This window comes from Diplotaxodon limnothrissa, linkage group LG10 (genome assembly GCF_057381915.1).
Source record: "Diplotaxodon limnothrissa isolate DT_005_m linkage group LG10, D_limnothrissa_male_GT1.1, whole genome shotgun sequence".
NCBI classification, from domain to species: domain Eukaryota; kingdom Metazoa; phylum Chordata; class Actinopteri; order Cichliformes; family Cichlidae; genus Diplotaxodon; species Diplotaxodon limnothrissa.
In genome coordinates, this window is record NC_140605.1 from 14,062,933 (window position 1) to 14,077,962 (window position 15,030).

Sequence of the window (15,030 nt, forward strand, 5' to 3'; positions counted from 1 at the left end):
GAGACTATGAATGCTATGAATTATGAAATGCTATGAACTGTGAACTGTGAGGCCAAACTGTGAACATGAAACTGAGTGCTATGGCTAGGTGCTGGATTTCACGGATGGAAAAAGGGGCAGCGGCTTGGATGGAGGTACGCAGTCACTATAATGAGAAGAGACAAGTAGTCAGTGGCAGTCCAGTGAATCACAGCTGCAGGATTAGGCTATGGAGGTTAGGGCTTACGCGTTGCAGGTTTAAAGTGTCATGCGAGGAAGGGGTGTCCAGGGGGTTCCGGGTGAGGAGTGTCCAGAGAGGATCCAGAATATGCGTGGAGTGAGGGACTTGGCAGGGAGGCAGGCAGGTGTAGTCCGATGGTGGAGAGGAAGAAACCAGATGACAGAACCAGCGTCCAGGCGGAGATGAGAGTAGTTCGGGAAACGTGACTGCCAGGTGGGTCCTATGACAAAGAAAAACACGGTGAGGGAAAAGCAGTAGTTGAGGGTTCTCACAAGGGGTTCGCAGCCTAGCACTGACATGGGTTAGCAGAAGATCTGGCAGAGGTCTGTTGTGAATGCTGGTCTTATATGCAGGTGACTTGATTGGAACCAGGTGTGGAAGCTGATTGGAGTCTCTGCCTGAAGGTAGAACCCAGCGGAGTGGAAAAACCCCGTGCTCACCCGGACCATGACAGTATCCCCCTTTAGAACATCAGAGGTAATAACCTGTGTTTACACAGCGGGATCATTTGTTCTCCAGGTACTTCTAACAGGTCAGCTTTGCTTTCATCTCACTCTCATTGTAAAGGAGGTCATAATCGTATCCAGATAAATAGAAAATACTGGCTGCTAATAAGACTCATCATCCATTCACAGGAGTTCTTATTTATTTGTTTGTTTGCTACATTTAAAAAACTAAAGACAGATATAGGATAAAACAGACTGAACAGAAAATTTAAATCATAGTGCTGACACGTGTTAAAACAATGCAACTGTTTGTGATGTGAACAATTGAGCTATTTGTTCTAAACTCTGACAAGATGAGCTGAACTACACTCAACAAAAATATAAACGCAACACCTTTGTTACTGCTCCCATTCCCCATGGGATGGACGTAGAGACCGAAAATTCATTCCAGATACACAATATAACCATCCCTCCCAAACAGTGGTCACAAATCAGTCCAAATGTGTGGTAGTGGGCACATCTGCTATATTGAGATAATCCATCCCACCTCACAGGTGTGCCACATCAGGATGCTGATCTGACATCATGAGTAGTGCACAGGTGTACCTCAGACTGCCCACAACAAAAGGCCACCCTGGAATGTGCAGTTTTGTCTCACAGCAAAATGCCACAGATGCCACAAGCAATGAGGGAGCGTGCAATTGGCATGCCGACAGCAGGAATGTCAACCAGATCTGTCGCCCGTGCATTGAATGTTCATTTCTCAACCATAAGCCGTCTCCACAGGCGTTTCAGAGAATATGGCAGCACATCCAACCGGCCTCACAACCGCAGACCTCGTGTAACCACACCAGCCCAGGACCTCCACATCCAGCAGGTTCACCTCCAAGATCGCCACCCAGACAGCTGCTGGAACAATTGGTTTGCACAACCAAACAATTTCTGCACAAACTGTCAGAAACCGTCTCAGGGACGCTCAACTGCATGCCCGTCGTCCTCATCGGGGTCTTGACCTGACTCCAGCTCGTCGCCGTAACAGACTTGTGTGGGCAAATGCTCACATTCGATGGCGTCTGGCACGTTGGAGAGGTGTGCGCTTCACGGATGAATCATGGTTCACATTGTTCAGGGCAGATGGCAGCTGAGAATGTCCCAGTTCTTGCATGGTCAGCATACTCACCGGACATGTCACCCATTGAGCATGTTCGGGATGTGCTTGACCGGCGTATACGACAGCGTGTACCAGTTCCCACGAATATCCAACAACCTCGCACAGCCATTGAAGTGGAGTGGACCAACATTCCACAGGCCACAATTGACAATCTGATAGACTCCATGCGACGATGTGTTGCACTGCATGAGGCAAATGGTGGTCACACCAGATACTGACCGGTTCTGGGTCCCCAGACCCCCAATAGCGCAAAAAACTGCACATTCCAGGGTGGCCTTTTGTTGTGGGCAGTCTGAGGTACACCTGTGCACTACTCATGATGTCAGATCAGCATCCTGATGTGGCACACCTGTGAGGTGGGATGGATTATCTCAATATAGCAGATGTGCCCACTACCACACATTTGGACTGATTTGTGACCACTGTTTGGGAGGGATGGTTATATTGTGTATCTGGAATGAATTTTAGGTCTCTACGTCCATCCCATGGGAAATGGGAGCAGTAACAAAGGTGTTGCGTTTATATTTTTGTTGAGTGTAAATTTCTAAGTCCAATGCTTCTGTTATTAGGTTAGGCCAAAACCGAGTCACAAAAAAGGTCTACACACACATATTCACTCACAGGGTCTTGGACTTCATATATTTGGGGATATTAGCCAAAGTATTACAACATAACTTCCTCTGTGCCTTAATTGCATGTATCCATTTTGTATTTTCTAAGCAGTTACAATCAGAATCAGAATCAGAATCAGAAACTTTATTGTCATTGTCACAAGAACAACGAAATGAAGAATGGTCCCCGATCATTGCATCATCCCTAGCAATATCAAAATATAAATAAAAAAATAAAATTCAATAAATAAAATAGATAGAATACTTAAAATACTAATAAGATGTAACAGTAAAAATTCACATACATTCCCACACACAAATTACAAAGTTAGTAATTTATGATCATCAGATTTTGGATAAAATAGATAGATACTCCTAAAAGTGTATGAGGAAAAATAGTGAAATTCCAGCCCAATAACACAGGAATTACACTGCATAATTGCAGGCATCTTAACAAAAATGTTGCGACAGCTGCGATGAGGCTCAGGATTCATCCAGGGAAGGGCTGTGTTACTGCAAACAATTCCATGCAAAAATTTTCCATTTACAAAATGAGAAACATGCAAACAGTGAAAACAAAACTCTATTCATACGTGCAGACTCAGCCAGACGTTACATACCAGCCAAAATGACTCACATATTTTCTAATTCAGTACTCTCTGTTCATGCGGCATCTATTCTGAGCTGCGTCAGGAAGCTTTGTTAATCATATTTGGGCCCGAGAAAGTTAATTTACGAATGCTTTTGTTGTCACATTGGCCTGTAGTGAGCTCTGTGTTCAATGCCTAACCATTTTTGCCAGTGATTCACCACCATTTGCAGTCAGTTTGAACTTCTACCCACTCACGTCTAACTTGACAAAGTTACAGAAGCTAAAAATAGTGGCAAAAATGTGTTTTTTAAACGCATTTTTGTTAACGCGGACAGATTTGATATGGAGTTTTTTCTTCAAGCATTTCGGCAGCACTTCTTCCACGTAGTAGAATCAGGTCTTTAATCTCCTTGAATCCACTCTAAGCCTTTAAGTACTTGGTAATATCCTCTTAACGTGACATAGGTGTTATCAACTTGATTTAATGAATGTGCATGACTAGCAATGGCCAGGCTAATAGAACAGACTACCCCCCCCCACAATTGGCTTCGCCTTGTTAATTCTTTTGTTTCTTTTACTTCATGGTCTGAGTAATGCTTCATCTGGGGAAAAAAGGCACACAGGAGAAAGATTTGTGAAAAAAGAGTGCATCAAATTCGCTGCAGCAAATTAAAAGTGAATTAAAATTAACAGCAAATTTAAAAAGACCCATAGAGATAGGCAAACAAGAAACTACCTTTGATTTGATTTGATTTTACTTCAAGTTTTGAAGGTGAAGCTTTTAAACTTTCCATCTCAGTTAAAATGATAAAAATTACATTGTGATTTCAGAGTTTATTTAACAGAAAAATGAACACATACGAGAAATTGTTGTATCATTTACCAATTACATTATTAACCCCCCCTAACACATGGTTATGAAATGTGAAGTCAAGCAAATATGAAAAGATTTACAAATCAGCTTTCATCGGACTAAAGGTCACAGACGGATAAATATCCATTTGGCCAGATGAGAGATAAAAGAGAAACATTGTCATTATAGTTTTTTAATCTCTAACAATTATTGCCAAAGCAATGCATATCAGATCCTAACCCACAGTCAGTGTCTTTGCTAGCACTGTTGTCATGACTTTGTTTTTAATAAACAGTTTCATTATGCAACCTCTCACTGTCTGAGTGCCGAGTCCATATAGCACTGGGTTGGCAATGGGTGGAATGATGATAAAGTACAAAGACAGGAAGATCTGTGCTTCGACAGCCACATGACTCATGTTAAATCTGGTCTGGATTACTTCAAAAAGGGAAGCAATAGTGTAGTTCAACAAAGACAACAAGTGTGGGACACACGTTCTAAAAGCATTGGCTTGAGATTCTTTTGGAAATGTCCTACATACTCTTAAAATGTGTGTGTAAGAGAAAACTATCATCACTAATTGGGGGACTATAAAAAGCACAAGAATTGCAAGTCCTACAGTGCTTATGTACTGTGCATTTCTGCATGAATTTTTGACCAGTTCCATGTTCACACAGTACAATTTTGGCATGACTTTTCCACAGAAGCGAAGCTGTAAGGTAAGGGAGTAAAAAGATGTAAAAACAATAAATGGGTATAGACCTGTAAATGCAATGAGCTTGCATGTTTTTGAATAAGACATGATGCTGTAGTAATGGAGTGGGGAACATATCGCAATATATCTGTCATATCCCATAAGAGCTAAAATGCAGAACTCCCCACTTGCATATGTGTGCAGGAAATAAGCCTGAGCCATGCACCACTTCACGGTCACGTCGTGCGTTTTTGATACGAGCACAGCCATGACTGCAGGTAACAAAGCGCTGCTGCCGTAGATTTCATTAAGGGACAGCATGCAGGTGAACACGTTCATAGGCTGATGCAGCTGTTTGTTTTGGTGTATAACAGAAATGAGCAGTACATTCAAAACAAGGGTAATGAGGTAGAGCAGGAAAAATACACTAAACAGCCCATGTTTGTAGTTTTCCATGACAGCATACGCAGTCATTTTGAATGTTGCTGCAGTTGTGTTGTCCATGTTTCAGTTCAGTTCTGAAAAGAAAAAAAACATGAACTTCAAAATAAATATATGACATATTAATGACACATAAAATACACACTGGACACAGTAAAAGATATCAGCATGATCGGTTATTTCTAAAGTGTTCAATCATGATTTGTTGATTTATTGATTTTATGGTGCTGAGTTTAACCTAGATTTGCCACTGAAGTTCATAGTTATAAAGCTGTACAGTTACAGGTTCAGTGAGCAGGAATATACAGAGCATTTAGAAGCTATTTTGAGCCTACTGTACCTGTTTCTCCTCCTCTCCTTACTGCAGAGTGCGCTACTTAAGTGGGCAGCCTTTTATCGCAGCTCAGGGTGGGTTAGTGGTGTGCTGATCTCTCCTGTTACCATGGTGGAAAAAAAAACGTCCCTCTGCTTCACAAACCCCTTTCAACTGTCCTTTCCTCCTATGCACATAATATAAATACCATAAAGGTCTTGCAAATAGATATAGATATTAAATGACTAATCGATACATTAACAACACATCCAGTGGAGACTGCACATTTCATTTAAAAGCTTTTAGTGCTTGACATTTATTTCCATTCTGCTGTATTTTACATTTATGCTGCATTTTCTTGAAAACACATAAACGTAGCTTGCTGAAGTCTTAATTCTTACTTGCGTTGCTCAATCATTCGCCATGAATCATTTGTCGGCCTGATTAAATGAAGCAGTTTGACAGTTAAAAGTATTGTTAATTTCCCAAATTTGACCTATAAGCAGTGGACAACCTAACGCACATGTGTTTGTGTGTTTGTGTGTGTATGGTTGCTATAGCCTGATATTATACACTCACTTATGCTCATGCATGTACACAAGGACAAGACTGCTAAAGTTCAAACCAAGCATCAGAATGGGGAAGAAAGGTGATTTATGTAACTTTGAATGTGACGTGGTTGCTGGTAGACAAGCTGTTCTGAGGATTTCAGAAGCTGCTGAACTACTTTTACCACACAACCATCTCCAGGGTTGACAGAAAAAAGAAGGGCTGGGTGAAAATGTCTAGTTGATGTCAAAGGTCAGAGAAGAATGGGAAGACTGCCTAGAGCTGATAGGAAGCCAACAGTAATTCAAATAAACACTCTTTACAAGCAAGGTATGCAGAAAAGCATCTCTGAATGCACCACATGTCTGGGCTACAGCAGCAGAAGACCACACCAGGTGTCACTCCTGTCAGCTAAGAGCAGGAAACTGAAGCTTTTCTGTTAATCAAATTTGGTAAGAGTGTGTTTGTGTGTTTGCTGATAGGGTCTGTACATTTTCTAGGCTCCTAGACAGCTTTAATGCTATAAGAGACTGGACAGGGAGAGAGAAAAAGATCTCCAACAAGTCAACACTTAGTAGATGGAGTTTTGGACTGGTGCCCCTGTGACCATGCAGCACTATTATCCCCGTTCTAGTTTTGATCAGTGCATGTCCTCTGGTGCACACATTAAGCAGCTTCACCACTTTCTATCAAAGAATCACAATGAAAGTAAGTGTAGATTCAAAAGAATTTGAGAAATGTTCGTGCATGCCTTGAGCTCTTCTTATAATATCGGAGTTCACATTTCTCTTTACTTACCAAGTCAGCCCTTGGGTAGAATTGGCAGAATGCTGCTGCTAGACTACTTACTAGTTCAAACACATATCACCCCACTATTATTTTTCCACCAGCGCCGGGTCGTGCCAGGATCCAGATCAAATTTCCCCCTTACACACAGAGAAATAAAAAGTTTGGCTCCTGCATATGAAGCTCAGAGCCACTCATCATCTTAAATTTTGCATTGCCTTTAATTCCAGCATTCTGTGCTCTAAGGTTTAGTAAAGGTCCCCAGTGCCCAAGAACCAGACAAAAACTAATAGCAAAACAGGCCTCAGTGTCAAAGCTGGTCTTGCAACAGCCAAACCTTAAGTAAGGAGGCTGTCCGTTCTGTGAAAGAGAAGTCAAATCTGAAATCTTTTGCTGATTGCCTTTAAAAATCAAGTCTATAGAAGCTAAAGGAGGACTCATGTTGTGTTCACTTTCCACTGAGCTTTTAGGCAAGGCCTCCATAAAAATAACCAGCCTGACTTGGCCCTCATATCATAACTTGTTAAGGCCACGCGAAGCGTTTAAAAGGAATTCCATACATTCATGCCTGACTCTGTGTTGTTGAAGAGTTTCTGAAAATGACGATTTGGAATATATTTATTAAACATAATTCAAGATTCAAGAAGTTTATTGTCATGTACCCAGCAAAACACAAACGGTTATGCAGAGCAATGAAATTCTTACTTTGCAGAATCTTAAATATCAGCAGCTTGTGTTTAAAACATTCATTTAAAACCTGATTTATTAACTCGGTTTCCATAAACTAAAGATTGAAACAGAAATATATGTCTTTAAATTCGAGTTACATTTTTTTACATAATTTTTTGGTGTATTTTGAAGGGTACACAAGGTATCATCTGCCAATGATGCCACTAAAAAAAAGTTAAATCTGAAGAGTTACACATTAACAGGTAAACACATCATAGGTCATTAGTCCACTTTGTATTTCTATTCCTCTAGAAAGCAATTAGATACCACTGTTTTGCCACAGGTGAGACCTCTTTGGACAGCACCTGGAGGATGGAGACGAGGGCTGAGAGGAAAACAGTAGTAATGACATCCCTTTGGGAAAAAAAATGATGCAACGTTGATGAAACTGTGTCCAAAGGGTCATGACCTTTGAGATAATGCAATACAACAATAACTTTTAAGACGCTGACAGCAGAACTTTTATATTTCTAGCTATTCATTTTATATATATATATATATATATATATATATATATATATATATATATATATATATATATATATATATATATATATATATATATATATATATATATATATATATATATATATATATATATATATATAAAACTTTAGTTCCACTCTAAGCATGGTGGGAAAGCTCAAAAAGTTCAAAATATTAACTTTAATTAAACTGTGATCAGCTTTCTATGCAGGTTTATGCCCCTTCAGCTTTACTAGTGACATTTAAAGATAAATACTGCCAATTAAATAGCAATCAGCCACAGTGTATGTCTGTGGGCTTTGGGCTTCTCAAAAGAGACTTTTTCCTAAGATAAGACTGTTTTAAGTTTTGTGTCAACAAAGTGAACCCTCTTTAACTGCTGGCTAAAGCGAAGATGTTTGGGTTACTACAGCTCTTTTGAGGCTGAATATACAGGGTGCAGATAATTCAGGGTGAAAGGAGCCTGTGAACTAATTTGACTAAAATCTAAACTTCATCTAAGTAATCTGGCTTATGAGACAAAGAAATCGATTGCTATTGGATGCTGCAGCACAAAAAGAGAAAAAGAAAAAATGGAGACACGTGAACCTATTTGGTTCTAGCTCAGGGATATTGCTTATCTCAAAGTCTGTTGGCAGAACCTTGTGTTTAAGGTGCTCACATTAGAGAATAGGCAGTCAGAAAATGCCCAGCATAGCAAGGCACTGATTTCTTTAAGACCACTTTGGACGATCAAACTTCCAAACTCATCTCTCTAACCAAGAGAAATGGAAAATTAAATCTTTGTCCGTAATTCGAAAGCTTCTGCTTCACTAAAGAATACCGCCCACACAGTTCTTCTCATTTTTTTAGGCTTGTCACCTAACCTGACCAGAGTCCACGCTCCCTTAAGCTTTACATAGCACTGATCTATTCACAACCACACAGCATAAGAGACTGTAATGTGATCTAATGGCGACAACTGCACTTTCTATGATTCAATTTACATTTGATTAAACATTCTCTTTAAAACTGGTTTGACAAATGTTCATGTCACCCGACTTCCACTGAACTTGTGTGCAAAAATAATAAAACCTAAACAAATATGCTGGAAAACATTCGTGCTTTGCAAGGAAAAATCACTGTTGTTTACAAGCTACTCTCTTCAGTAAATGTTGAAATGAGATACAGAAATACATGTGTTATGGGAGAATGCATTCTCAGTCATTTAACATAGAAAGAGACGGCCTGTGTGCTAATGCCAGCAAGCAGTGAAGGCTTGTGCATGCTTTCAATTACATTTATAAGTCAGATTCTTGTCTCATGACTTTTAGACACGAGGTGGGCACAGTAATCTAATTTTCTTAAATGTGATTGAGGAAAGCATGAACTCCTAACAGTGCTTGTAGTTCCATAATATAAAACCCAGTGACCAGTGTGCTGCTTCGTATTGTGTCCTCTGCTCCGTTCTGACTGAAACAGACAGATCCACACCGAACCGTCATTTCTGGTGCAAAACTGAGAGACGCGAGAATGTTTTGTTACCGTGTGATTGTTTTGGCACTTTTGGTTGTCTTACTGCTAAATGGTAAGTATTTCTGCAGATCTCTGCAGATTTTTTTTCTGCCCAGTTTATGACCAAGAGGGGTTGAAGTTTTTCAAGCTTAAAGCAAAAGGATTTTACCTAAAACTACAGTAAATTTCTTTCTTTCTTTTTTTTCTAAATTACAGTTGCTCTAAATGAGGCTGCATCCTTCCCGTGGTCTTGCCCCAGTCTAAGTGGAGTATGTAGAAAGGTTTGCCTCCCAACAGAGTTGTTCTTTGGACCTCTGGGCTGTGGGAAAGGCTTCCTGTAAGTGTTAATGTTCATGTGCAGCATGTGAGTACATCACTGTATATGTATAGTTGCTAATACACACTTTTTCAATGTTATTCTTAGGTGTTGCGTGTCTCACTTTCTATGAGGAAAGCATGTCTGGACTGTATCTGCACTTCTGAAGTCAGAGATACCAGATGACTTACCAAGCCTGACAGAGGATGAGGCAAACAGAAAGCACTGTTGTGGAGGGTTGAATTTAGCATTCTAACTCTATGTAACATGGCAGACTTTGTAATATTAAATTAACTTCTTGTGTTAACTTGTTGGGCTTTTTTTTTGCAGCTAAATTAAGGGTGAATTCTTACAAAAACATTTTAGCTTGATTGTATTTTTTGAATCTAACTTTGGATTATTAGTAAGAATGTGATTCAAATTTGGTCTGAAACAAGAAATCTTCTAATACTCTGCCTCATGTTCAGGTTTGGTTTATTTTAACTCATATGGGCTTTTTATGGTTTAAAATGGAGCACTGTAACAAAAAATAATTTCCCCCAGGGATCAATAAAGTATTCTGATTCTGATTCTGATTCTGATTATCCATTAAGTCCAATCAAAAGGGGGACTTGGGGCCCCTGAAAACACAGAATGTGGATTAAAAAAAAAGAACTACTTTCCCATAAATATCACATTTAATAATTGAAGATACCTCCATGGGAATCCTTTTCAACCTGAACCTTTTTAACCGTGATAATATGGCTGATCTAATTCAATAAGTTGCATGCTTTCAGTAAAATAGGAGCACAAGGCCATTAATAGCCAAAGCTACATCTCATGGCAGACAGTTTATTACCACAAGTGCAATTTACAGTACACACAACACTGCTCCGTAATATATAACGACACAGTAACAAACCTCAGGTTATAAATTTCATTTTCTACTTGATTTCCTGCAGTTTGAAATATTTTTTATGGCAGAAGATTGTTTATAACACAAAATCCAGCGATATCTGCTATATTATATTACCATAAAAGAAATAGTAGCAATTGTAGAAAATTTTAAAAATAAAAAATCTACTGACTGTGATGGTATAGACATGGTTATAATTAAAAAGACTTTAGATTGTATAAGTATTCCTCTTTGCTATATTTTTAATCTTTCGCTACAATCAGGAGTATTTCCTGATCGAATGAAAGTGGCAAAAGTGATACCCTTATATAAATCAGGAGATAAGCATAGTTTTAACAATTATAGGCCAGTGTCTCTTTTGTCACAGTTTTCAAAAGTGCTTGAAAAACTCTTTGCGCAAAGACTTGATAGTTTTATTGAAAAATATCAACTAATAAATGAAAATCAATTTGGATTTCGTAAGAATAGATCAACGGCATTAGCATTGTTGACTTTCATTGACGATATTTCATCTGCAACCCATAATAATAAATATACAGTGGGGGTATTTGTTGATTTAAAAAAAGCTTTTGATACGTTACAACATTCTATTTTGATTTCTAAATTGTATAACTATGGTGTGAGAGGAGTGGCATTGAATTGGTTAAGGAGTTATTTAGAAAATAGGTTGCAATATGTACATTATCTCGGCAATACTTCTGAAAGATTGGAGATTGTATGTGGCGTTCCTCAAGGTTCTATTTTGGGACCTAAACTTTTTAATTTATATATCAATGATATCTGTGACGTATCAAAAAGGTTAAATTCTATTTTATTTGCAGATGACACAAATTTTTATTGCTCTGGAGAGAATTTGAAAGATTTGGTTGAAATTATGACTTCTGAGATGTTAAGATTTAAAAAATGGTTTGATGTAAATAAATTATCTTTGAATCTGACAAACACGAAATTCATGATATTTGGCAATCGTGTAAAGGAGGATGAAGTCATTATGTCCATTGATAGAGAATTGATTGAAAGAGTTACTGAATTTCATTTTTTGGGTAGTAGATGAAAATTTGACGTGGAAATCTCATATTGAGTATATTAGAAAGAAGATGGTTAAAAGCATTTATATTTTGGGAAATGTAAGAGATTTATTAGATTATAAAACAATGTGTATTTTATATTTTTCATTGTTTTTCTCATATTTTAGTTACTGTGTTGAAGTTTGGGGGAATACATATGAGAATACTATAAAACCTCTAAACTTATTACAGAAGAAAGTGATACGAATGATTCATAATGTTAAATATAGAGAACATACAAATAAATTATTTATAAAACACAAAGATTAATGAGTACAACGGTTAGGGGTATACGACTGTGGAACTCTCTTCATTATAATTTAAAGAATTGTATAAGTTTACATTGTTTTAAAAAGTGTTATGTGCTTAAAACGATAACTCAATATGAAGAATGTGAATGAAATTGGAGTTCATTGAAAAAGGATCCTTTATAATTTTTTGTTTTATTTATTTAATTTTATTTTTCTCCTTGTTACTATGTGGAGTGGTATATTCTGATTTACAAAATTTGTTGTTTGGTTTGGGTTAGGACCGGAGAGAAATGTTAATATTAGTTTGTTCCCTGATTTTTGGTGCCCACTTGTAATATAAGTTGGATTGTAGATAGGGGGCAGGGTTTAATAAGAATATTTTCTTCTTCCTGCTCCTTTTCACACATGGTTGTAGTGCTTTATTGATAGAAAGTGTGGTTGGTTTGTTTGATCTGTTGTACCAAGTGTGAAATAAATAAATAAATGAAATGAAATGAAATTATTAGTGTTTTCTGGCTGCAACAAATAAACAATATGGCAAAATTTCAAGAAACGCTTTCACCCGATAGTTACTGTCAGTGTCTAATCCCCTTTGAGTCAGGGTCTGTGCACATAACTGAGCTTTAAGAGCCTGAGCCACTGGGATTGTTACAGCAGACTGCATCTCAGGTGATGGGCTTATAACTCCAAAGGTAAGTAGCTTACTGCAGAGAAGTTTAGGAGGTGTGGCTTTCTTTATCATGTTTTTAGACTTTGCTGTATGCTGACAAAGCTGCACAGACAGGTTGCTGTAACAAAAGGGAGAGAAACACATTCATAAAACAGTTCCTTCAATCTTCTCATAAAGAGTGCAAAAAGCTTTAAGTGCATTACGATACCTTATGTATGAACCTTCATGCGTTTGTTCACTTTCTGCGATTTTCATTTTATCTCATCAATTTAAAAAAAAATCCTTCCCATTCTTCACCACGGCATATTGGTCGTGGTGAAGAATGGGGGCTGTTTTTCACAGCAGTCGTAGGGCGAGAGGCGAGGTACACCATGGACACCACCATGATGTCCATCACAGAGAGACAGACAACCATCTTCACTCATAAACATTTTATATCTCCCTTTCACTATTTGTTTTTAAGTTAGTGTAGTCTCACTTAGTTTCCACAGCGAATTTTCTTCTTTCATTTGAGTTTTTCTTGTGGGAAAATCTTTAGTTTCAGTGTTAGTTTTATTCATTTTTATTATTAATGGAGCCGTACATTTGAGAGCCATTCAGGAAAAACAGTCCAGATATTAAAATAAAAACTCAACCTTTTGAAAGCAGCTGACTCACTCAGAGTCTCAATAAACACGTCCATCAAAGCCTCATCAGGAAAGTTGTAATATTTGTTGTTTTTTTTTAAACCAAACTAACAAATAAAACTAAAACTAAGCATAATTTCCTCTTTATTTATTTTTATTTTTTATTTTATTTAGCTTTATTTAAGTCTTGGGGCCATCATGATGCAAAATTTCATATCCCCAGTGTCATTTGTTTCCTTAGTGTCAAAAAGCAAGCTATTAGCATGCACGGATTCTATGTTTTTAAGCAAGAAAATCACTGCTATCAGCATCATTATCGTAGAAAGCAACAGGGTAAAAATAGGGAAAGAAATTTAACATTTAACAGTGTATGGACACGTTTAATACAGCTGCTGATTTTTGTCCAAAAGCTCATCCAAATGTAGATTCTTTGTCATTCTTTTATAACCGCTGTGCTCTGATACTCCTATGACTAGCCTGACACTACTGGTGAAAAGCTGCATTTTTACACAAAAGAGAGTGGGTCCATTTTCCTAGTATATATGCAAGCTTTATTTATTTATTTTGCTTGGAGTTATTATTTGTACTACAGCTGATTTCCCTTGAAGATAAGGTCCTGGCATCAGACTGACAACAGCAAAAACACTGCATGTGATACTACAGAGATCCTACCACTTGAGGGCAGCACTGAAGTACTATCCACATGCAGCAGACTTCCTTAAGCAGGATAAATTAAAACCTTATTTCCTCGTACAACATAACTGTACATAGTCTACACACAATACACACATAAAACATTATATACTTCACCAACAAAGACAAAAAAATTGCATTTTGTACATTGAATAATCACTGTGTGATTATCAGCCCTCTACATTCCTCCCTCTAAAATAATCTATTTATATTTGTTTGTAAACTGAGTAATGCTTGACCATTAATTCCACTGTTAAACTGTTCCCTCATTAAACTGTTCCATGATTTTATGCCACATGTGGATATAGAAAAAGTTCTTTTCGTAGTCCAAATTCTTTGTATCTTAGAATTTGTTGTACCCCTTAAGTTGTAGCCATTCATCTCTATCACAGAACAATTTCTGAATGGTTTCTGGCAACAATTTATTCCTTACATTCATGCTGTTTTGAATTAAAGAATTTTACTGTTAAAAAATTGGATCAATTTGTTTATAAAACTTTACATTACTAACAATTCGCATGGATCTTTGTTTTGTTTTTGTTGTTGTTTTTTCAATACATACGGTGATTGTAATGACCTTTGATGAGTATTTTCTCCACACAGTAACATAACAATTTAAAACCAAAGAATTGTAAAGGATGTAAAGTGTTTTTTGATGTCTCACATGCCTCACTTTAGGCAAGACTGAAATGCTTTAACACAGTTTGTTTTGAATATCATTACTGTGAGATCCGTGTATACTATTGATATCTTAACCAGCTAGTTAGCAATCCATTATTTATTTAATAATTTATTCCAATACCTTTACACTTTGCACATCGCACATATATGCTATACATTTTGCTATTGTCTGTAATGTCTGTTTTTCTATGCTATTTACACTGAGAGCAAAGATAAAAACTTAGCCCGATTACTATATTTGGCCAATAAAGCTGATGACTTCCAGCATCTTTTTTCATTTATTATCACACTCAGGAATTTAGTTTCATGCACTCGTTCTATGTTGAAATCTTATATTTGTACTTGAAATTGATTTTTGTTTTCATTTTACTGTAACCAAAGGTTTTAAACACTCAATAGAGCTTGCAAAACTCCCGTCTACTGTTTCACACTCCAGTCCAATAGGT

At 37.4% G+C, this 15,030-nt stretch overlaps 1 protein-coding gene across 1 annotated transcript; it reads right to left on the reverse strand.

The window, feature by feature from the left end:
- Positions 1 to 245: 245 nt before the first annotated feature.
- On the reverse strand, positions 246 to 5,091 carry LOC146624023 (olfactory receptor 52D1-like). Its single transcript, XM_085364874.1, has 2 exons — positions 4,138 to 5,091; positions 246 to 440 (listed from the first exon to the last, which is right to left on the reverse strand). The coding sequence occupies exons 1-2, from the start codon at positions 5,089 to 5,091 to the stop codon at positions 246 to 248; spliced, it is 1,149 nt and encodes a 382-aa protein (XP_085221000.1).
- Positions 5,092 to 15,030: the final 9,939 nt, after the last annotated feature.